This window comes from Cebus imitator, unplaced genomic scaffold, assembly GCF_001604975.1.
Source record: "Cebus imitator isolate Cc_AM_T3 unplaced genomic scaffold, Cebus_imitator-1.0 Scaffold694, whole genome shotgun sequence".
Lineage (NCBI taxonomy): Eukaryota > Metazoa > Chordata > Mammalia > Primates > Cebidae > Cebus > Cebus imitator.
The window spans coordinates 200,420-223,122 of record NW_016108009.1 but is presented as its reverse complement, the minus strand read 5'-3'; the positions used below and the strand labels follow the sequence as shown (position 1 = coordinate 223,122).

Genomic DNA, 22,703 nt, shown 5'->3' with positions numbered 1-22,703 from the left:
AATTCCTTTAAAATTTCAAGGAAAGCATATTATTTTTAATTAGTAATCATCATGATAGCATTTTGTTTAAAATGCCAAATGAATATTTTTTTAATAACTGGCAATTTGAGACTGCCGTAGGATGTAATACTGTCCAGGAAAGTGGTGATCATACTATTTAACCCCTTTGTTTTATAGATAAGTACATTTGTCCAACTGTACTGAATGAAATTATTTGCTAACAGTTCAGATTTACAAGAAGCAAAGAGGGGCTGTAACTTTTGTTTCCTGTTTGGTAACACTGTGCTTATTCTACTATACATCTTTCTCAATATGGGCATTATTAGTGGGTGGAACAAGTCATTATGGTACTAGAGCGTCTTTTTTACTTTAGATTTGGTAACATCAGCAAACCCTGTAAATTAAATACTAGTGGCGACCTTCAGTTACTGCTGCATGCAAAATAGTTTCCACATGCTTTCCCAGTCAATTACCAGTGCTCTACTGCCTACTGATAGCGAACCAATATAATGTCATGCTGCCCTAAATTGAGTACTTAGATTTCGTAAGCTTGGTGATGTGTAATAAATAAGTGTAATAGATGGATAAGCATGAAATATAACTTTGAGATTTGCAAACACTAATAATTTCTGCCTTTAAGAAGTGAAAAATACTTGAGCCAGGGATGTCAGTTGAGGCTGCAGTGGGCCGTGGTTGCATTGTTGAACCATAGCCTGGGTAACAGAGAGAGACTCTGACCCACAAAAATCAACAAATAAGTGAAAAGTTACCACTAGCGCTCTATTTCTGACACATTTATTATGTAAATAATGTATGTGTATTATAGATGAAAATTACTGAAGATGACTTATGGATCAGAACTTATGCCAGACTTTATCAGAAGTTGTGTTCTTCTACTGGAGATGTTCCCATTGGAATCTACAGGACTGAGTCTCAGAAACTTACTACATCTGAGGTTTGGAAATAACAAAATATTCCTATTTTGATGTTTAACCAGATGAATGCAATCATTCAAAAACTTACAAACTGATTTCTAAAAACTGCAATAGAGAGTGAAAAGAATGCTACCTGAATACATTGTGTTAACTCTCAGAAGCAAAATTTTTTTTCAGCTGTTTTTTTTACTAAACTGTGTCAATATTTCAAAAAATATTGTTGGCTAAGGGGCTGTTGTAAGTTTATGGATGTTGGGTTTCAGATGACTTTTGTAGATTTAGGATTAGCTGTTTCTAGAAGATTATCAGGAAGCAAATTAATTATAAATTACCTTGAGTTTCTGACACATAAGAAAAGTTATCAGGCAAGCAACCTAGATTTCTAATATATGCCCCTACTGCATATATTAGCATTTTGAAGGAAGCAAAGCAAATTTAGTGAGTATTCACATTTCTCAATCTCCAGATTGATGGCCACTCTAAAGCCAAAAGAAAACTCTTGAGTATAAGATTACTGTCAGATCTTCCCAAAGAAAAGTTCAGTAAATTTAATAGCAAACTTGATCCAGTTAATACAGAAGGAGAATCTCTGATAAGTTTATGTAGCTGAAAACATATTTGCATTTTGATTTGGTCCCTTCATGTGGTTCATGTTGTTTTAAGTAGTTCTTATAGCCTTAGTATAATATTACCTTTTAGGTTAGACTCTTTTCCGAAAGAAAGATTTTGGATAAATGCATCATTCTATCAATATCTACAAAATTATTTAATGTAAGGTATGGTTTGTATTCTTAAAATATATTTTTCTTCAGATACTTCAAAGTTATTACAAATTATTAAAAAATTTGGTTAGCCAATTTTTTGGTCTGATACAAAATTACCTCAACTGTAAGGCTCAGATCAGACACATGCATTTCATTAATTTATATGGTGATTAAACCACCTTATGAAAGAATCACCAAATCCCTGTATAGAAAAGAACTTTATAGAAAGCATAAAAATAATGGGGTAGATTTTTGTTGTTGCTGTGAAAATGTTTAGTTTGGCACTTATATAAGTTGCCAGCAGAATATACTCCAGTTTCACTGAGGTGCTTCTTGGTGGTTTCACTGTAGCTTCAGGGGTGCTAAATGGAGTTTTGCTGCCATCTTTCCTGCTGAATCTGAGTTTTTCTTTTCCTGTGGTGGTTGTGGTTCACACTGTAAAGAATGAGACAAAGCTAGAGAAAGTCAGGAATTTTGATTGATTAGAAAAACAAACGAGACAGCTAAATATGTAAGGTGTCTAGAAATGCCTAAAATTTTAAGGATACTTGATTAAAAACAGTATTATTTAATTAAAGGTCAAGAAAAGATCAAAGCTTTCATACTCAGGTAATTAAGCACAATTATCTGTTCAGGCCACTATAACAAAATACCATGCACTAGGACTTGTAAACCACAGCAATTTAGTTCTCACAGTTTTGAAGGCTGGGAAATCCAAGATCAAGGCACCAGTTAGTTAGGTGTCTGGTGAGTACCTGCTTCCTGGTTCTCACATGGCCATCTTCTCACTGAATTCTCACCTGGTGAAAGGGAAGGGGGTCTTTCTGAGTCCTCTTTTATAAAGCTCTCTCATGATCTAATGGTCTTCCCCAAGCCCTACCTTCAAATACCAACACACTGAGGATTAGGTTTTCACATATGCATTGTGGGTTGATGGGGAACAAATATTCAGTCTATACAAACCATTTCTTATTTTACCCTAGCCAGTACAAAGAAGATTTTCATACAGTGGCATATTGTGATGTTTTTTATCTGACATATAGGCTTTGAGAATTGCAATGCAGTAAATTCTGCCCTTGGTCAACTCCATGTCCATGTCAGTGTTATACATTATAATAGTGTTCATGTGTTATTAAAATACTCTTTTGTGTGCTGTTGACATTGCAGGTAGGAAAAGGATAACTATTTGAATTGTTGTCAAGGAGTATTTAACTACATTTTATTCAACATAAAGATCACCTCATTAAAATGCTTGTAAATTCTCAAATGTCTAGATTATATTTAAAAATACATATCATTGGGATGATAAAAGGACACTGTTTAAAATAAAGATGATACCTCTTGTTTTTTCTGCACTGAATTCAATCCATCTTCTGGCACACATTTTTATTTAAATATTAAATTTTGCCTATTGTAGAAAGAATGGAGGCAACTAACAAAGATAAGCAATAGAGACACCAAGCACTTTTTACAACAAAATATTTTAATGGGAACTGAGAAATTAATTTTACTCAACATCTAGCATACTCTGAGTGATACAGTTGAGCCTGACTTCAATTATTAATTTCCTGGTAAATAAGGTAAACAATAGCAATATGTTTATTTATATAGTAATTATAGTCTGATACATGAAAGGATAAATTTCATCTTGCAAAAGATGTGTTTTTCTTGGTCATTTGTTAAAAGGATGAGTATATTCTTTGCTTCCTGAATTTGGAGATTTTAGATGCCATGATGAGTAATATCTATCTGTGGTCATAGCTTTGCAAGATGGAAAAGTACCCTTAAAGTGTGTATCTCTTACATTAATCTTCAACTAAAAATTTAGAAAGGGACATCAATTAAATCTTAACCCAATAAAGACATTGAGGTTTTTTTGTATTTAAAGATGGAAACATTATTTTTTTCAGATTATATAAAAACACAGGATAAGAGCTTAATGCATCTAATAAAATAAGATTAGCTCTAACAGTTCACCATGTCTCTCAAATATCAGATGGTTTAAAAACAAAGTTTTGAAATTTAAATAACCATTAGTGTTCAAAATGCAGCTGTCCTCTTAATAGAATTTAAAGAAAGACACTAGATTTCAGGAAGTAGAAACTTCATTCAGTAATTACTCCTGGAGAGTCTATATTTTTGCTTAGGTTGCTGTCAGATCTCAATTTGCCTCAAGTTCAGAAAGCTTTGCTGCTGTCACTCTCTCCGTATGAATACATATTAAAGATTTATTCATTGGAAGTGGTCTATGGCCTGGGGACCCTGGAACCAGTCAAGGGCTAGGAGTATCACACTGAATTCTGAAAGTTCAGTTAAAGGGTTATTCTGTACACTTAACACTTCAGCAGCAAATTGGAAGACTCTTTCCTAGGGAAACTGACCAACCCAAATGGAAAAGCCTAAAAATACAGACGTGGGAGATTCTTTTTTTTTTTTTTTTAGACAGAGGTCCTTTAGTGTTTATTGGAGGGAAAGTACACTCACAACAAATCTTTCCACTTATATATTTTTTTTTTTTTTTTAGACAGAGTCTAACTCTGTTGCCAGACTGGAGTGCAGTGGCGCAAACTCGGCTCACTGCAACCTCTGCCTCTTGGGTTCAAGCGATTCCCCTGCATCAGCCTCCCAAGTAGCTGGGACTACAGGGGCGTGCCACCATGCCCAGCTAATTTTTTGTATTTTAGTAGAGACAGGGTTTCACCATGTTGGCCAGGATGGTCTTGATCTCCTGACGTCATGATCTGCCCTCCTCGGCCTCCCAAAGTGCTGGTATTACAGGCGTGAGCCACCGCGCGGGGCCAGATGTGGGAGATTCTTTAAGCTCAGTAATCCAGCCAGATCACCATGAAATGCAGCAATAAAAAGAATCTCACCCAGAGCCTTCAGTCAATTTATTAGTCTTTTACTTTAATAAGAAGAAGGCAACTAAAAATTCCCGACAGAAGTGGAAAAGCTTATAATATAAAGTTCAGGAAGTTATTGATAAACTAGAGCAAGAATTCACAACATGGACAAAGAGTAAACAAAGGATCAAATTAGATAACCAGTATAGGAGTTCTAAGATTTGAATCATAAGATTTCAAGAAAAAGGAATTGCATAGAAACTGAAGAAATATTAGTGTAATAATTCTGGAAAAATCAGTAATGTGTTAGTTTCCAAATGGGAAAGGTTACCATGTGTCCACAACAGTGAATTAAAATACACTCACATCATCAAGTTTCAAAACACTGAGGGAAAGGAGAGGCTCCTAAAATCTTTCAGGGGGAAGATGGTGGGATAGATCACATGCAAAGTACCATTTGGGTTTTCTCAACAGCAATACCACAAGCCAGAATAAAATGGAATAATGCTCTCAAGATTTTAAAAAAAGATTATTATTTTCAACTTAGAATTGTTTATCCAGTCGAAGCTATCAAACTTGTGTAAAAGCAGTGTAAGTAAGATGTCAAGTATATATATTCTCCAAAAATATCCTTCTCATGTCTGATTTCTGAGGAAACTACTCCCACCAAAATGAGGGAGAAATCATGATCTGCAGGAAATCAGACATTTTATGGAAACCAGGTGACAAGAATAAAGTCAAGGATATCAACAGGATGGTGATGAAAAGACCCCCAAGCATAAAGGAAGACCTAGAGCAGGTCAGAAGGCTTCAGAGAGATTTCTTTAGGAAGATTAAATCTATAAACTTCCTGAAGCATCTCAGTGTCTTCAATTAACATTAGACAGCTTCCAAAGAGTTCAGGATGGATTCTTGTATATATCTAAGTACATATCAAAGCAATTGATAAAATAAGGCAATTGTTGACTTTAGGAATATAACACCATTATCAACAATTAAAGAATGTGTGCAGGCAATGAATCCTAACCACACACCTATATATCTCATCTGTAAAGTATACTGAGTCATAGTATGTCCTGAATTTTGATCCAATAAAAATTATGCTGAACTATTTTGAGATGATGAGGGCAAAGGTAGTAAAATATATAGAAAAGATTGCTAATGACTCTTCTTGTAGAGTGAGAAGTCAATAGATAAAAGCAGAGACTGAAAAAAACATGAAATAATAATCAAGCATATTATATAGAAATAGAGAAAGAACAACACATCCCACTAAAAGAGGCAAAACTAGATGGGTCTTATGAGAGGAAATTAAAGAGAGATTATGCTGTGAGCTGCTATTTTTCTAAACATGCTATAACATTTTCTGACTCTTCAAACCATGCATTTATAACTAATATAAAACACTAATAGATGTATAGGCTTAACGTAATGATAATAGACCCATTCATTAATTATTTCTTTATACATGTTTAAGTGCTAAATTCTATTCTGTTCTGTAAATGTCAATATTTTATGTAAGGATAAACTAATATAAAGACTTTAGGCTTTGCATTCTTGTTTATTCATGAAATTAAAAAAAAAAAAAGACTTTTAAAGGCAGATGCACATTTTCATGTCACATCATTTTCTAGCCTGTCTTTAGTATCTTCCTGTGTTCTGAGGAGACAAACAGAAGTTATTATTTATTATGTCTCTGAAGTAATTGCTTTGGCTGTGGGGGTGGGAGAATCACTGTCTAAAGTTTAGGTGACATTTTAAAAAAGACAAATGTTGGTAAAGGACATTGATAATCAAAATTATTAACATTTATAGAAGCCCTGAAATACTATCCCATTTGTTTCTGGTGGGCTGTAGATTAGTGAAAAGTCACACAAACACAAGCAGAGTAAAGTGAGGGTACACACAATGGCTGTGTGGAAACCAGGCTATGGAAAGCAGAGTAGGGATGGAACTGCCCATTCATAACTAGTCATGTGCCATCCATGCCAGGAGAACTTCTACCACTCTCTATATGTTTCTATTTCAGGGAATTTTGACAGACATCATATACTCCTGGTTCAAAAAACATATACAGGAAGGACAGGGACATATAGTACTCTTAGTGGACAAAAGGAATCAGTATTTTCCTTCTCAATCCATAATACAAAATCATGGAATGCAAAAGGCCTCACTGAAATCACTTAGTGGCAAAACTTAGTTTTCTTAAGATTATTTATACTGTTTACTTATTCCACTTAGAGTGAATATTTATACTTTTCATTGCAGAAACAGTAATTTTTGAAAATAAAAGGCTACCCAGGTCCCACTGGTGGTATTATCTACTGTATAGTATATAACGTAGTACTAACTTTCTAACATCTGAACAATTCTGAATTAATAAGCATATTTGTCCTTTGGTTAAGAAGAGGTGGACCTATGTTTGCCTCAGTTTTCCAGTGTGCTGACAATTTCATTTGTTTGAAGTATACTATAACCAGTGAAAACTTTACTAGAAACTAGAAACATATCTTTTAAAGCATATTAATGTACAATCTTTTCTAGTGTTTGCAGTAAATTTGTGGAATATACTACCCTGAATTTTGGCCACTTTATAGTGAATAAATCTTGTAGCTTCCAAAAACATGTATAATAGAATAATCATTGTCCCATCTGCCAATCATTAACACTTTACTATCGAAATGGGAAATAGCATTTAAAATATATTATTAAGGTACAAATTTACCTATTATGAAATCTCATTAGGATTATTTTAATAAGCATTAGGAGTGAATGATTTTTAAATTCTACCTGTCTATTCTTTGCTATTATTCTCTCAAACAACATTTATTCCATTGTGCCATGTGTAAGGAATCCTGTAATAGTTTCAGGAAACCCACAATCAAATGTTTATTGTACATTTCTTATATTTACAATAATAGATAATACTGTTATAATTCTAATATGAGATAATGAGTTATTACAATTTATATACATACAAGTATATATATATATAAGTTGTATTTCAAGTATATCAAAGAATATACTTGAAAATGTTACTTCCACATATTCAAAAATGAATAGACTATTGTTCTTTATACTTGAAGAACAAGGCAACATGATTTTTATTTATATCACCTACTTAGCTATTATACATTGATTAGGCAAATGAATTATTTTAGATTCCATAGCCAACTGGAGAGCTTAGAATATTTCTGTCAACTAACTTAATTACCTGTATATGTAGTAGAAAAAAAATCAATCTTACTGTAAGATCTGAAATTAAAAAATAGTACAAATATTAACACCAATAATGATTGTTGAGTGTCTCAACAATTATGTCAAGTATTCTGTTATGAGTATAGTAGCTTTATAAGCTACTGTTAATTATTTTATTTTCTTCTACAAGCACCACTTTTTTTCTTTTTCTTTTTTTTTTTTTTGAGATGGAGTTTTGCTCTTGTTGCCCACGCTAGTGTGCAAAGGTGTGCTCTTGGTTCACCACAACCTCCGTCTCCCAGGTTCAAGCGATTCTCCTGCCTCAGCTTCCCAAGTAGCTGGGATTACAGGCATGTGCCACCATGCCCAGCTATTTTGTAATTTTAGTAGAGACGGGTTTCACAATGTTGGTCAGGCTGATCTCGAACTCCCAACCTCAGGTTATCTGCCCACCTTGGCCTTTCAAAGTACTAGGATTACAGGCGTGAGCCACCACGCCCAGCCCCAAGCACCACTTTTTCTATCAAACTTAGGATGACAATTTTCAGGAAACAAAAACAGTGTACAAGAGCGAATCTTTAAAAATAATAGCGTATTCTTTACCTAATTTTGCTCAAAAGCCCTATGAGAAATACACGAGATTGGATTTTGTTATGTGGGTATATGTCACATTTTGTCCATGTTACTGATTGTTCCATGTATGTATTGTTTAGTCATTATTTAAACTGTGCTTTGTGTGTTTCTTTTTCCTTCCCTTGTGTCAGTCTCAAAAAATTGCATCACAAGTAAGTATTTTCTGTTTGTTTCCCTTTCCTCAAATGGTATAATATATTAATTCAGAGCTATTAAAGAAAAATAATATTAAATATCAAATTCAATATTCAGATTTTAAAATGAAATAAATCAATTAAACTTAAATGCATATAAATGCTTTCTCTTCAAATTAATGAACTTATATTTCCCCAATAAGTTGCCTAAATGTACCATTGTAAAGATTAAAGTCTAAGAAGTGTTTATGTTTCAATATTTTTGTGCTAATTAAAGTTAATAATGAAAGATATTTTAAGATATTATCATGGTTTTTAAAGTGATTAGAAAAGCAGTTTTCTTTTTCTATTCAACTTTTTAGAGTAAACCTCCTTTACCTACTATGCAGGAGAACCCTTATGTTATTCTTAGCACATGCCCTGATTGGAAATAAAAGGTTATAGATTCCAGACTAATTTATTTCAGAAGCTGTTTTACTTAACAAAGATGTATGTAAATATTCTTAAGAATGTTGTAGTAAGACACTTAAGATCTCTCTTGGCAAATTTCAAGCATGTAGTAAATTATTATTAACTGTAGTTACCATGCTGTACTTTAGGTTTCCAGAACTTACTCATCTTAGAAAGTTATCTTTGACATTCATCTTTCCCCCATCCTCCGACCGATGGTAACCACTTCCTACCCTTTTTCCATGAATTTGACTTTTTGAGGGAAGGAAAACAACATGGATGAAACTGGACAAGATTGTGCTAAGTGAAATAAACTACATATTTACAAAAGCTGTTTGTAGTTGTTTTGCTCTTTTCCACTTATCACTTTGGGGCTTTAACCGCTTCCTGTGGTTTCAACAATTATCTCTGTATTGATAGACGGCAAACTTGTGTTTGTAGCCCTAGCTGTTCTAATTCCCTAACTTGAAACGCAAATACATAATCTTTATCTGTAAGATCCTCTCCATCTTGTTACCTACCAGAATTACAAATATTTATTTGTAGGCCTCAGATGTACCCAGGAAAGTACTTAAAATGCATCAGTAAACAATGTAGTTTTCAGAGGGTTGACATGAAAATGTCATTCCTGTTCTTAGATGTAATTAACTTTTGGTGGATTTAATATATCAAAACTTTCTCCCCTTCACTATCTTGCATAGTGCAGCCAGATGAAGGGTAATTTTTCTTTACTCAAATGAAGAAGGATCTTTAGTGTATGTCTGATGCCTAGTATTTCGAGTAAAAACATTTATTGCTGGATTTTAAGCTACTCGAACCTCCTGTCGCATTCCTGGACAAGTCACTTGCCAATTATTTTGCCTGACCAGTTGACACTGGGCGTGGAACACGATGAGCAAAGACCTGAGTTTAAATCCTGCCCTCTCCTTTTACTAGCTGTGCCATAACTTTGGCTATATGTAGCAGATTGAGGAAAAAACATATTCTTAACATTTCACAAAGTAGAAAAAAGGCAGAAATGTGTGGAGTGAATTGTTCAGCGTTAAAGGCAAGTGATTCTGTGGCAAAGCACATAGAGTAACATAGATCTTACTTCATCATTCTTCACTGGTGCATTGTTTTTGGGTGGATGATACCACCTCAGAAAATGTTCATGTCAATTCACTTAAAGTTATAAATAACATATTTAAAGTAAGTACTCCTATGATTAAGTACTTTAATATTAAGCATAGGTATGTTCACTAACCTTCAGTGCACCCTAATTCACACATGTGCACACACAGACACACTCACAGGCACATATACTTGAGTCTGAGCTCATCTGTAATTTTGTTTCACTTTCTAACAAAAACTTTACTCTTAAATATTTTTCTTACCTCATTTTATGATTTTTTTTCTGTTATTTTCTAGTTCTACCTATTAATCTCATTCATTCTCAAACCCAGTAAAGCATTTCTTACCTGCATTATTTACTTATGTTAACTTAGTAAGAGCTTCACTGGCACACTTACTAATTTGTTTGACTTAATTCAACTACATAGTCATGGCTTTCTGTCCACGTAATGTCTTAAACTGTCTAAAGATTATTCCTCTACTTAACACTGCCACAGAAAGTAAATTAAGCTTTTATCACAGCTCCCTGTCAAACGGCTGCTAGTCTACAAAATGAAAACTGAATACAAAATTATAAAGTTGATTTAAGTGCCCTAGGTCTACAAAAGGGAATCATGAAATGTACACAAAGGTATATTTAGATCCATAGTACTATTTTAGATGGATTATTTACATAAGAATACAAATATTTGCATTTACCAGGTCATATATTATTCGGTTCTTTCATTAAAGCATTGTGTGTAACATAGAAATTTTCTTCCTACAGGCTTATTTATCCATTGGTTCTCAGATGTTGTAAAGGATAAGGGAAGTGTGTGTGTGTGTGTGTGTGTGTGTGTGTGTGTGTGTGTGTTTAAAATGTTTTGTGCCTGGTAGGGGAGGTGCTGAACTCACATTAGAATTGCTGTACTGGCTTTTGAAAACTTCATAGTTGGGTCCTTTCTTCTGAACTATAATATGCTGAAGGTGATAGAGCGATAGCCCCTCTGGCCTACCCTATACACATACATGCACACCTACCCACACACAAATATACACACCTGCGTGTTGAAACCATTGCTTTAGTCTATATATTTTGGTAACCAGCCTACCTTATAGTGCGTAGGCTCTACACTTACATGTGCACACACACACACACACACACACACACAAACACACACACAGTCATATACACACATGCCTGTTGAAACCATTGCTTTAGACTATATTTTTGGTAATTCTGGAAAATTATAAATGAAAATTCACTGTTAACAGAGTGTGAGACGAAACCGTGATTCTAATGATGCGAACCATTTAACTGACTGTGTGTGTAGGTTGAATTTGTGTATTTCTACAATGCTTTTGTCTTTGTTGGTTTTGTTTGTAAGTCAATTTTAGAGTCTAAAGTGATTCAGCTGTCTATCAATATTCATTACAAATGTTTATAAATATGTATAATATCTACAAACCTAAGCGTACATACTTAAACGTTTTTGTGTAAAAAGCAAATATGTTCTTATATTTGGTGATTTCTAGACATAAAATGAACACTTTGGTTAGGGAAACCATTTTCTTTGTTTTTTAATAAATGAGAAGTTAATTATAATGAAATCAGTCTTGGGCCAGGCTGATTCAGACCTTGGGCCACTATAGTCAATATCAAATAAATAATAGATGGACAAAGACGTGTCTTGAGACCCAAAAAAATAGTTACAAAATGTACAGCAAAATAATTTTGTTGCTAATCATATTATTTTTAAAGTTTCCACTAACTTTTAAGAGAAAAGCAATGCTATACCTTCAGAAAAGATAAAAGCATTCCACTACAGTATTGTACAGTGAAAGAAAACAGAAATAGTCTGATTTAATAAGAAAAACAACTAAGAAATAGTTACATAGTTGGAGCCATATGATAAGAAACATGAGAAAATTAATGCAATTTTAATAAATATTTAAAATCAATTTCTGAACATCACAACTCAAAAGTTATGAGTACTTTAGAGAAGGATCTTAAACCTTAAATACTGAAAACTTGTTATTTGGAAAATTTACTTCTCAGGGTCACTAGTAAGCACTATAGCATACTTGTATGAATGGAAGATGTATGACCTGAATTTGAAACTCCCACCGCATGCATTGCTAAATAAACTAATAATATTTTCTCAGTTCTCCTCTTCTTCAGTGTATTTATAACAACAGATTTTTTTATGGGATGTAGATTAGAAGGGAAAACGCTATAGTAAGAGCTAGTTGATAATACCCATCACCCCATTTCATTCCAAGAAAAATACTTCTTCCTTGGCCTCCATGATAATTAATTTTTGTACATATTCTCATATTCTTAATTTCTTATTTTTCTTCTGCTTACTAATCCACAACTGAGAATATTGAGAAATAAAACTTGAAATTGGGGGCTTACCTCTAAACTATGCCTATGTTTTTATTATTGTATCCAGTGTGCCTTGCACATGTACTCAACATATATTTACTAAACTCAGTCACAGATATCTTTCTTAACATAGAGTGATCCTTCCAAATCTCAAACTTAACATTAATTCTATCTTCACACAATTTTATTTGTACCACCTCTGTCATTAATTCTGGTACCTATTATTTTACCATTAATTTTTACATAAGTGCTTATGGTTGTATGCGTTGGAGTTCTTCATAGATTATAATAAGCTGCTCAGTGGATGAGACATGTATAGCATTATTTCTTTATTATTATTTTTTAGCCTAGAACTAATGATTGTATATGTGAACTGGTTATCGTTCTGAGGAGAATTTTTACTACTCCACAGAGGCAGTGTGGAGACTTCACCCAAAATTTGGTTTGGATGTTAAAATTGATGATGCCACACATGCCCCAAGAGTGTTTGATGAGTTTTGTTTTGTTTTGTTTTCTGTGAGGAGAACAGGATGGGCTCCCAAGTAGGTCTGAGGGAGCAGACCATTTTTCTTTTGGCCTTTATCATGGTTAGGAGCTGGGTTTTGGGTGAGATTTCTCATGCATAAGGAGTGTAAACTTCCTGCTAGGGAAAAAGGAAGGAGTGCCAGACTTTCTTATCAACTTGCCCAAATATGGGGCAGAAGGTTGTGTTGGAGCTTGAAAGCTGTCAGCAGTCAAACATCAAAAATGGAGCCAGACACTGTTACAGTTTACCCCTGATGTTGGATGGGTGACTTAAATGTGCCTTCTTTTGTTTAACAGAATGCTCTACAAAGCTTGTAGCCTGTGGTTAATAGGGAGTTGAAAGTTACCTTTAATGCCTTGTGCAAAAGGACCGTGTTGTGTATTTTGGAAAAGTAAAATGCATGTTTTGGTTACTTTCAGTGATGTCTGGAATATTGACGGTGATAAATGTTTTGATGAGCCTTGTACTATGGTCTTAATATGTGTAAAGATACTTGTGACCTTGATTATTATTTTGTGTATGTAGGAGGAAGAGATTCCCAGAGGTCTTTCCTTACAGAAGGCAACTGTGGATAAGAAATTGTTTCTGCCATTGCCTGCATCAGATGACCAAACCACAGGCAGTGACCCACGAGTGTGTAGAAATGTGCAAGTCAGACCAGTTGTTATCCAGGGTGTCTAGTGCTGAAATGTTCCCTGCCAACCTTTGGGTCCTGTCCTTGGTTAGGTTTGCCACTTTAAGGGATCAAAAGCAGCAGCTCTCCAGTGAGCTTCACCACATTTAACACAATACCTCCATCCATGCCCTGTTCACGTAATTAATCCCAAGAAGCTCCCTAGGTACTCAAGGGATTTGGGATAGGCGTGACATGCTCAGTACCATGGCACAGGGGAAACTTTCTTGTCCTGCAGGTGAAATATGCCAGAAGGCCCAAGTTTGCCCCTTTCCTACAGACTCTTTAGTGGCTGTGTCAGACTTGCAGGATGATGCTTCCATGACCAAAGGCACAGTGGGCCACTGAGGGCAGAGTCCTGGGCACAGGGCTTCTGATTTCAGTAGAGCTCAGTATGCAACCAGCAATTGCCATTCTAATGGTATATAGCGTGTGACCAAGGAGGATAGTTTTGCTGCCAGAAACCCATGAGCACTATTATGGTTGATGCAGGAGTCATTGGAGGAGACCTCTCTTGCAGAAGAGGGGAACAATGTGATTGCCTGTTGTATTGCAATATGGAGAGATTCTAGAGCCGTTTGTTTTAAGGGGTCTCATTCAGTGTGGGGCAATTTGCAAGTAGGAGCATCAATGGGCTTAAGTAAAATGTGATACTCATCAATGAGGAATATCTTGCATCCAGAACCCCAGAAGGCCTAAAAAATGTTAGTTTTGTCTTAAAGTTGTGGATACTGACAGGCCATTGTTCCTTGAGACTGTCAGTGATGAAGTAGCCTTTGATCAAATAATGCTCAGAAATTTGACTACACTGGGGAACCATGCACTTTGTATAAGGCATTGTCTATTCTTCCTTGTGAGCTCCTTTCGAATGTGCATTCATCCTGAATGAGTGTCAAAGGAATCTCCTGGGAAGAGGATGGTATCAATGTAATGTCATCCCTCTTTTCCCACAGTAACTTTGATGCAGTAAAGATCTGCCTGCAGAGGGATTGTTTGTGACAGCAGGACTGTTTTAGTATCCTATGTGTGGTCAGGTCAAGAAGTTTGATTTCATTTGAAGGTAAAGGAAAACTATAAGCCTTTCTCTGTCACTGTGGGGATCGGGAACTGTGTCGTTATGGAGGCATAGGCAGCAACAGCAGCGGAAGCATTTCTGTGGGGCCAAATGGGCTACCTCCTTTTAGGAGTGTAAGAGCCTATCAAAAGAGGCACTTAAGAGAACACAGTAATCAAAGCCTTATGACTTTGTGACTGCAAAGTATTTACAAATTGCTGATTGAATGGAGTCAGTAATGTCACCGAGTAATGGTGGCCTTAATATGTGGGACCACAGCATTAACTTTGGGATGATCTGCTACCAGGCTCCATTCTTTTTTCCAGGTTTAAGAACAAGCCAAGTTTGACTATTAAATGGAGAAGCAGTGGTGACTATTACCCTTACTATAAATAGTTCTTAGATGAGAGTTTTCAATCCTTGAAGGATTGTTCCAATTCTTGTAGTCCTTATTAATTATTTATATTGAGGAGACAGAAGTGCTTGTGGTTCTATATTGTCAGACTCCTTGGACATGTCAAAGATTTGACTTGATTTACTTTAATTTATTATTAATTGGATCAGAGCATCCATGTCCACTGTGGGATATTTTGGACAACGGCTGTTAAGACTATGGAAAATTTAGGCCAGAAAATAATTCTGATGGTTAAGATAAGGTATATCTATTTGCGCTGTATTTTGTGTGTGATAATCACCTCCAGAAGAGGAGGTACCTTTATTTTAGTGCAATCCTGCGCTGTATTTTATGTGTGATAATCACCTCCAGAAGAGGAGGTACCTTTATTTTAGTGCAATCCCCATATTTAGGGTACTTTGTTTACATTTAGTGGCATTTCCAATGATAAGTATAATTTGATCCTCAACTTTGATTAAGGTTCTGAAGTTTTGCCAATGGGTGCAGCTCAGGAAACGTTAAAGTTAATTTGGAACTTATGTTATAGAGGCACAAGACCATTCACCAGCCTTTTACCTGTCTTTATATATTCTTCAAGTAAATTGAGAATTTCCAAGAGGGACAAATTACAGACTTCAGTTTACATTTTTTGTTTTCTCCTGTGTATCCAGTTTTCTGTTTCTTCCCCCTATATCCAGTTTTGTTTTTGTTGTTGGGGCTGGTGCTGCTTTTTTCTATCCTGCTCATATTTACAAGGCTTCTCTTTCAGAGAGTCTCAAGTAAGTATTGCTTGGGTTATGGGTCTCCCTGATGGCAGTGTTTCCTTCGTCAGATTTTAAGTTCCATAGGTTGAAGTTGGGTTTGAATTAACATCTTGGGTATGCCACAGAGGCCCATGTTTGGTTTCTCTATAACTTCGGGGATCAGGATCTGTGTTGTTATGGAGGCATAGGCAGCAACAGCAGAAGAAACATTTTTGGGGTGGCTACATGAGCGATATCCTTTTAGGAGTGTGAACCTCAGCATTCCACATGAGGTAACTGCTCTTCTTCCGTATAAGCCACCACCCAATGGACCTTTGTAATGCACAAAGTAACAGGTATTTTTCCTAGGACACAGTGTTGAATGGGGCTGATGCCTGGTTGAGACATACAACCAGTGGTCACACAGTAGGAATTATTCCCCTGTGCCTAGTGTTAGTCACATTTCCTACTGAATCCTGACCACACTATGGCCAAATTCCCATTCCTCCATAAAAATTACTGGTGCTTCCAGGCATTTAGATCATTCAATTCTTAACAGAAACCTGGAAAGACTCAGCAAATGCAGGGTGAAGTTGCACAGGTTAAAGCATAAGCTTGTCAGGGGGCAGAAAAAACTCAAGCAGCATAATTGTCTCCAGACAGTCCAGCGGGGTCAGAAGAATGGCTTGGGCTTGAAGGAACCGGGAAAAGAAACTGGCTTGGCTTTTATCACAATTAGGGATTGGGGCTGGGCTGGACAGGGCAGCTCACGCCTGTAATCCCACCACTTTGAGAGGTCCCCATGGAGGATTGCTTGAGTTCAGGATTTCTAGACCAGCCAGGGCAACATGGCGAAACCTCATCTCTACAAAAATGCAAAAATCAGCCAGACATGGTACTTCATGCCTGTGGTCTCAGCTACTCAGGAGAGGCAGGAGGATTGCTTGAGCTGGGAGGTAGAGGTTGCAGTGAGCAGAGATCCCGCCACTGCCCTCCAGCCTAGGCAACAGAGCAAGACCCTGTCTTAAAATAAATAAGTAAATAAATAAATATTTTTTAAAATTAAAAAAATAGATGAGGGCTGGACGATGGCCTACACATAGACTGGGATTTACCAGCTTCCCCACTTATGGGGCAGAAGGAAAAGGAAGGGTGTTGGCACTTGAAAGCTATCAGCAGTCTGCCATCAAAAATGGAGGCAAACTATTTATGACAGGAAGAATATGGTAAATGAATGTCTCCATATGTTGAGCTGATGAGAATACTTAAATTTCTAAATAAGTAATGAAAAATCAGTAAGTAATGTATTTGATTCCAAATTCAGCATTTTATAGACTGTAAGATTGTTTATTCTCTAATTGTCTTTGTAATTCCGAAATTAATTTGAAAATACATCAATATACAGGTAACTAACTATTTTCTCACTCTGCATTTAGATCACCGACCACATTTGCATATTAAATTGAGCTTTGGAAAATGGTGAAACATCTTTCTTTAGATTATTTTTTTAAATAAAAATAAGCTTTCAGTGGGCTCAGTCACTACCCTTGGTACTCATATATTTAAATTTAGGTGATCTCTCAAGTATTCTTATAATTTAACCTTTATTTAATGGAAAACATTAAAGGTTCATTGATAAAATGTTAAACTAGCACATTTTAGTGATTTCATTTTCTTTTGTTTTCTTCTTTTGCAACAATTCTGACTTCAATCCTAAATCAAATAGCACAGTTTAGAGTATTATGAATTCAGTAAAACTATCCTTTAGAAAGTCATAAGTCCAGATTATAAACACTCACTTTCAAACTACTGAGTGAATTGATTTATTTTAAAATACTACATTGTTTTGTAGATTGCTCAGTAGGCTATGAGATGGATAACTGTTCAATAAAAAATCAGGAAAAAGTTGAATCGAGTCATTTTGATGTGTGTGTGTGAAGGGTGTGGAAAAGAGTGATGTTTTTAGTGTATCTGACACTTTCTACTTTCCTGAAAACAATAACATAATCTGCTATTTTAGGCATAAGAAACATTTTCTTATTTATTACACTTTTAATTATTATTCACGTGAGGAAATACTGTTAGCCTTTAAAAAATCATATTAAGTATGATAAATGTTTAGGAAGTGATAGAACTTTTAGAAAATGATAATATTTTAAATTTGTTTGAAAATTATTGGAATAGTCATGAATTTTTCACTTCTTTATTGTTCTGCATATATTACCAGAAGCATTTCATTTACATCTGCAAATATGTTTTTATCATTCTTATAAACATTAGTATTAAATTTTGATTTTTCAAGTTAACAATTATATTATGTGTCTGACAATAAAAATGCAAAAAAATCAGAGTCCTCTAGTTAGTCCATGGAAAAGTACAAAATAATTCATAGAAACAGTGCAGAATGAAAAATATTCACTTTCACTTTGAAACTTTTTCTCTTGTTTAAATTTACTAAACTTAACCAAGATATTTTTACCCCCAAGTACACATTTATAGCACCTTCATTTATTTAGAAGTCTAATGATAGAGAAATGAATCATTCCCCCTCTTTTTCATACTCATTCTTCCCTTTTTACATACACATCATGATTATTCCTTATTTTCTTCTTTTTACTGTCCTTTTACACAAGATCATAAGCCATAAAATATTAATATTTATTGGGTGTTTGCTAAGACAGACATCTTACTATGCCTTTTCATGCATGGTCTCTTTTCTGTCTTCAGAAAAACTTGGTAGGCAAAGTAATAATATAATAATAGAATGACAAATTTTCAGAGAAGGAAATGGAAATAATCAGAGAGCTTAGATTACATAACCAAGAAGGCAAACTGGTAAGTGGTAGAACTGTTATTTAAACTCATGTCTCTAATGCTAAAACCTTGCTTTTAACCACTCTATCACTGTGACACTGAGTTCAGGAGAAGGTCCCACTATAAAGGCACTGTTGTGTATCCGGCACTGTATACTATTTCCACTAGATTATGATGCCATGTTCAAAACACAAGACAGTTACAACTAGAAGAAATGACATCAGGAAAGTATATTTATAAATGGACCTCCTATTAAAACACACACACAGACACATCTTCAGTATCTAAGGACTAGAGTAATAAATGTTTATTACTAATGTTATTGATATTGTGGATAATTTTTACTAGGATATATTAATGGTATTGTTATGTGAAAGTTTACAGTTAACAGATGTTTTCTTCATATAGTAATGTCATATGAATTTTCACTTTTCTGTCGAATAAAAGGTGGCCATTATTATCCTCACTTTTTTATAGGGCTGTGCAGTTTTATTGTAGGGACAGAGCTAGGAAACATTCAAAATAGAACTGAAGTGTGTATATATCATACACATAAACTTAATGTACTTTTTATTAGGTCCTGTTGGAAGAATGAGAGAAGGGAATGCAAATTCCAAACATGTAAAGAGCAATTTATGTGTTTTGGGTTTGGATTTCCTAAAATTAATCCTCACATTCTTCTAATTTCTTTTTTTTGTAAAGTCAAGTTAGCAAAGAAATATTACTTATTTTATGAAATTATTTTTTAAAAAACTTGAGATTCTTATGGATTTTTATCTATAAACTATAATAGTTTCTTTTGGGGAAATTCAAAATTATACTGAACAGGATATTAAATATTGCTTAACTAATGTATACATAGATTTCAGTTTGTCTTGTAGATGTATACTTTACATGATGCCTTATACCCATGGCTAAGGAAAAGTTTTCACAAAATTAGTGTTTCATCTCCTACTTGGAAATAAGTGAATCTCTATGCTTTATTTATATTAGATAATATGAATATAAATATTTATATTTATATTACAAAATAATAATATGGTTTTGTGACTTGAGTTATAAGTGATATTAGATAAACATATTTTTAGTGTTTGGTTTGGCAAGATTATTACTTCCACATATTTGTAGGAAATCAAACTTATCACTCAGGGATTTATGACTAGAAAGAGGAACTGAGAGATACATTTAAGATTATGATTAAATACATTTAAGATTATGATTAAATACATTTAAGATTATGATTAAACTCTGCAAACAACTGCCTAAATACAACTGAACTAGCATATTTTCATTGTTGCTACAGAGTACATATATACTACTAAATGCATATTTATATTCTTGTTGGTAGTAGATACTACTTAAGAGTTTATGTGTTTTACTTCCACAGAAGTGAATTTTCAGTATATTATCAGGTAGGTGAGAATAGAGTTAAAACTTTTATGAAAATGTCCATTATTGTTAAATCATGGTATTAAAAACTTTTAATGCTTACAAGTTAAGTTCTGATAGATAATATATGGTTTCTAAAACTGTTTGATCTCAATTCTTTTATAATGAAGAGATGAAGATTTTTTTAGATTTCCTTCTGATATAGCGCTGTTTTGAAACAGATGTGGATTAGTATTTGAATATTTGGTTGAAATTAAGTGTGAGAGAATTTCATAGCTTGCCACTGGGAATTCTATGTAAAGCATTGACTGAGCCTTTACAATTTATATTCACTTTTAAAGGATTTTATTGGATCTACTTCCTGACGTTACTTAAATTGGTAATTTAAATTCTATTACTTTAAAAGCCAACAACACATGCATGTTATAACTGAAGTTCAAGCTTCCATCCCTAGCAGGGAAATGCAGTTAACAGATTCATGAATGCTGCTCTTAAGTACAGTAGTATTCAGGAAATTGTTCATTTGCATGTGCATGTTTTTAGAAAGTAAGACTTTCTGCTTTGATTAGTGTTGCATTTCATATGACTTCCTAGTATGAAAAGCAACAATTTTCAAACAGTAAGCATTTGCTTATTAAAGGCTTAAAATCAAAGGAGAGCATCTTACTTTAAAAATCAGATTTAGTCATAAAAGAGTAAGTCATAATAGACTTTGTGAATTTATTCATTGTTTTTCCCTCCTATGGAGAACAACTTGATTTAAGTTTGAGTTGTAATTCTAGAGTATATTTGTGAAACATTAATATTTACAACATATTTTCACTCAGAATACTTAGAACACTTTTTGAAATATGTTTTAATATTTTAGAAAAGCATTTTATGTGGTGAATAATGAATGCATGAATTAAAAAATGATTTTTTTGTTTTCTTCTGGGGCATATGAAAGAATTTTAGAAATTCACACATTATAAAATTCATACCAGTGCTACCTTTAGAAAGAGCAATAATTTAAAAAACTTTAAAAACATTATTAACTCTAAAGCTAAAATAATTATAATTATTTAAATTGAGTGTAAAATACTTGTGATAGATTTAGAAAAGTCCATTACATGGATTTTATTTGAATAAAGTTATAAAATGTTTGCTTTTATATGTTTCAAACAACTATATGCTGGTTATACCATAAATAACTGTGATAAGTAAATGGTTATGCATAAAAATTAAATATTTTCACAAAAAATTATACTAGAGGATACAGATATTTATTTTATCTGATTCATATGTAAGTTCAACAAAACATTTTAATATTTTTAGTAATGGAAAATTAGAATCAAAGACTGATTTTGCTCTTTCTGTAAAAACTCTCATGAGTAGAAATATAACTATGCCAACATATTAGCAAATAAATACTATTTCAACTTCAGGCCATGTTTATTTCTGAAGTATCTAATTATCAATATCTGTTTCCTTTAAAGTCTCAAATATCTATCAGTGTAGAAGAGTGGGAAGACACCAAAGACTCCAAAGATCAAGGGCACCACCGCGGCAACCACCGCAACTCAACATCCAGCGACCAGTCGGACCATCCCTTGCTGCGGAGAAAAAGCATGCAGTGGGCCCGAAGACTGAGCAGGAAAGGCCCAAAACACTCTGGTAAAACAGCTGAAAAAATAACCCAGCAGCGACTGAACCTCTACAGGAGGTCAGAAAGACAAGAGCTTGCTGAACTTGTGAAAAATAGAATGAAACACTTGGGTCTTTCTACAGTGGGATATGGTATGCTCTTTAAAAACTACTGTATATATGGACTTGTGATTTCTTGCCATTAGTAGTAATAGAATTGGTTCTAATTTAGTAAAGAATTGCATTTTTTGCTTCAGAGTTCAGTTAGTAGAAACTAGTGATATATCTAATCTCCTACAGAAGTGATGATGATAAGATAAAATGCTAAAAGTTTTCAGCCTTTGCTTAGCCTGCTAGGTACTGTGCTAAACCTATTACATGAATTATCTTAATTTCAATTTTCGCAAAAACTCTGAGCCGGACCCTCTGTTTTCATGTTAGAAGTGAAGAACTTAAGTCAGGTAGCCTTCTAATTATCATCTTATTCTAGTGCCTGAGATAAAAATGAATTTGAGGCATTGACAAGTAACTGATTATACTGGCCATAGATGAACCAATATGTTCCTATAATACTTGTTTAGTTTACATGGTTCAGAAATGAAGTCTTCAAAAGCTTCAATTTGAAGCTCAAGTAGTGCTTTATCTCATATAGTCCAGATCTGTCTTAATAATTGTTCAGTTCCTATATTGATCCATAATTGCCATATAGGCAATATAGACACAGCTTAAATAAATAATGCAAAGACACATTCAATATGTATTATTTATCATGCTGAATTTTACTTTAAAAAGATATTGAGTCCATATCTTGTTTATCATTTGGTTATCAAAGGAAAACCAAGTGATAGACAAGGTGTTTTGTTTTATATATAGAAATATGTAACCTGGATAAACCAGGACCTCAGATAGTGCTAGTATCATGCAAGTTAAGAATCAAATAGAAGGCATTCCATATTTACTCTTTTCTCACATTTATTATTGAAATCTCAACATGAGGCACTGTTCATAGGAAGAAATTTTAATCATTGAATTAGAGTTTAAGAGAAGTT

General features: G+C 34.1%; 1 protein-coding gene across 8 annotated transcripts in view; it reads left to right on the top strand.

Moving 5' to 3' along the window:
- KCNT2 (potassium sodium-activated channel subfamily T member 2) overlaps positions 1-22,703 on the top strand; it is a 408,182-nt gene that overhangs the window by 354,773 nt on the left and 30,706 nt on the right. For 3 of the 8 annotated variants that reach the window (XM_017518646.2, XM_017518648.2, XM_037734960.1), the window contains 3 exons: positions 827-955; positions 8,505-8,525; positions 21,507-21,807. In XM_017518646.2, coding sequence (XP_017374135.1) covers positions 827-955; positions 8,505-8,525; positions 21,507-21,807 — 451 coding nt within the window. Of the gene's footprint in view, positions 1-826; positions 956-8,504; positions 8,526-9,106; positions 9,283-21,506; positions 21,808-22,703 lie in introns of those variants that run through there. The other 5 variants (XM_017518649.2, XM_017518647.2, XM_037734956.1 and 2 more) reach the window with 4 other exon arrangements.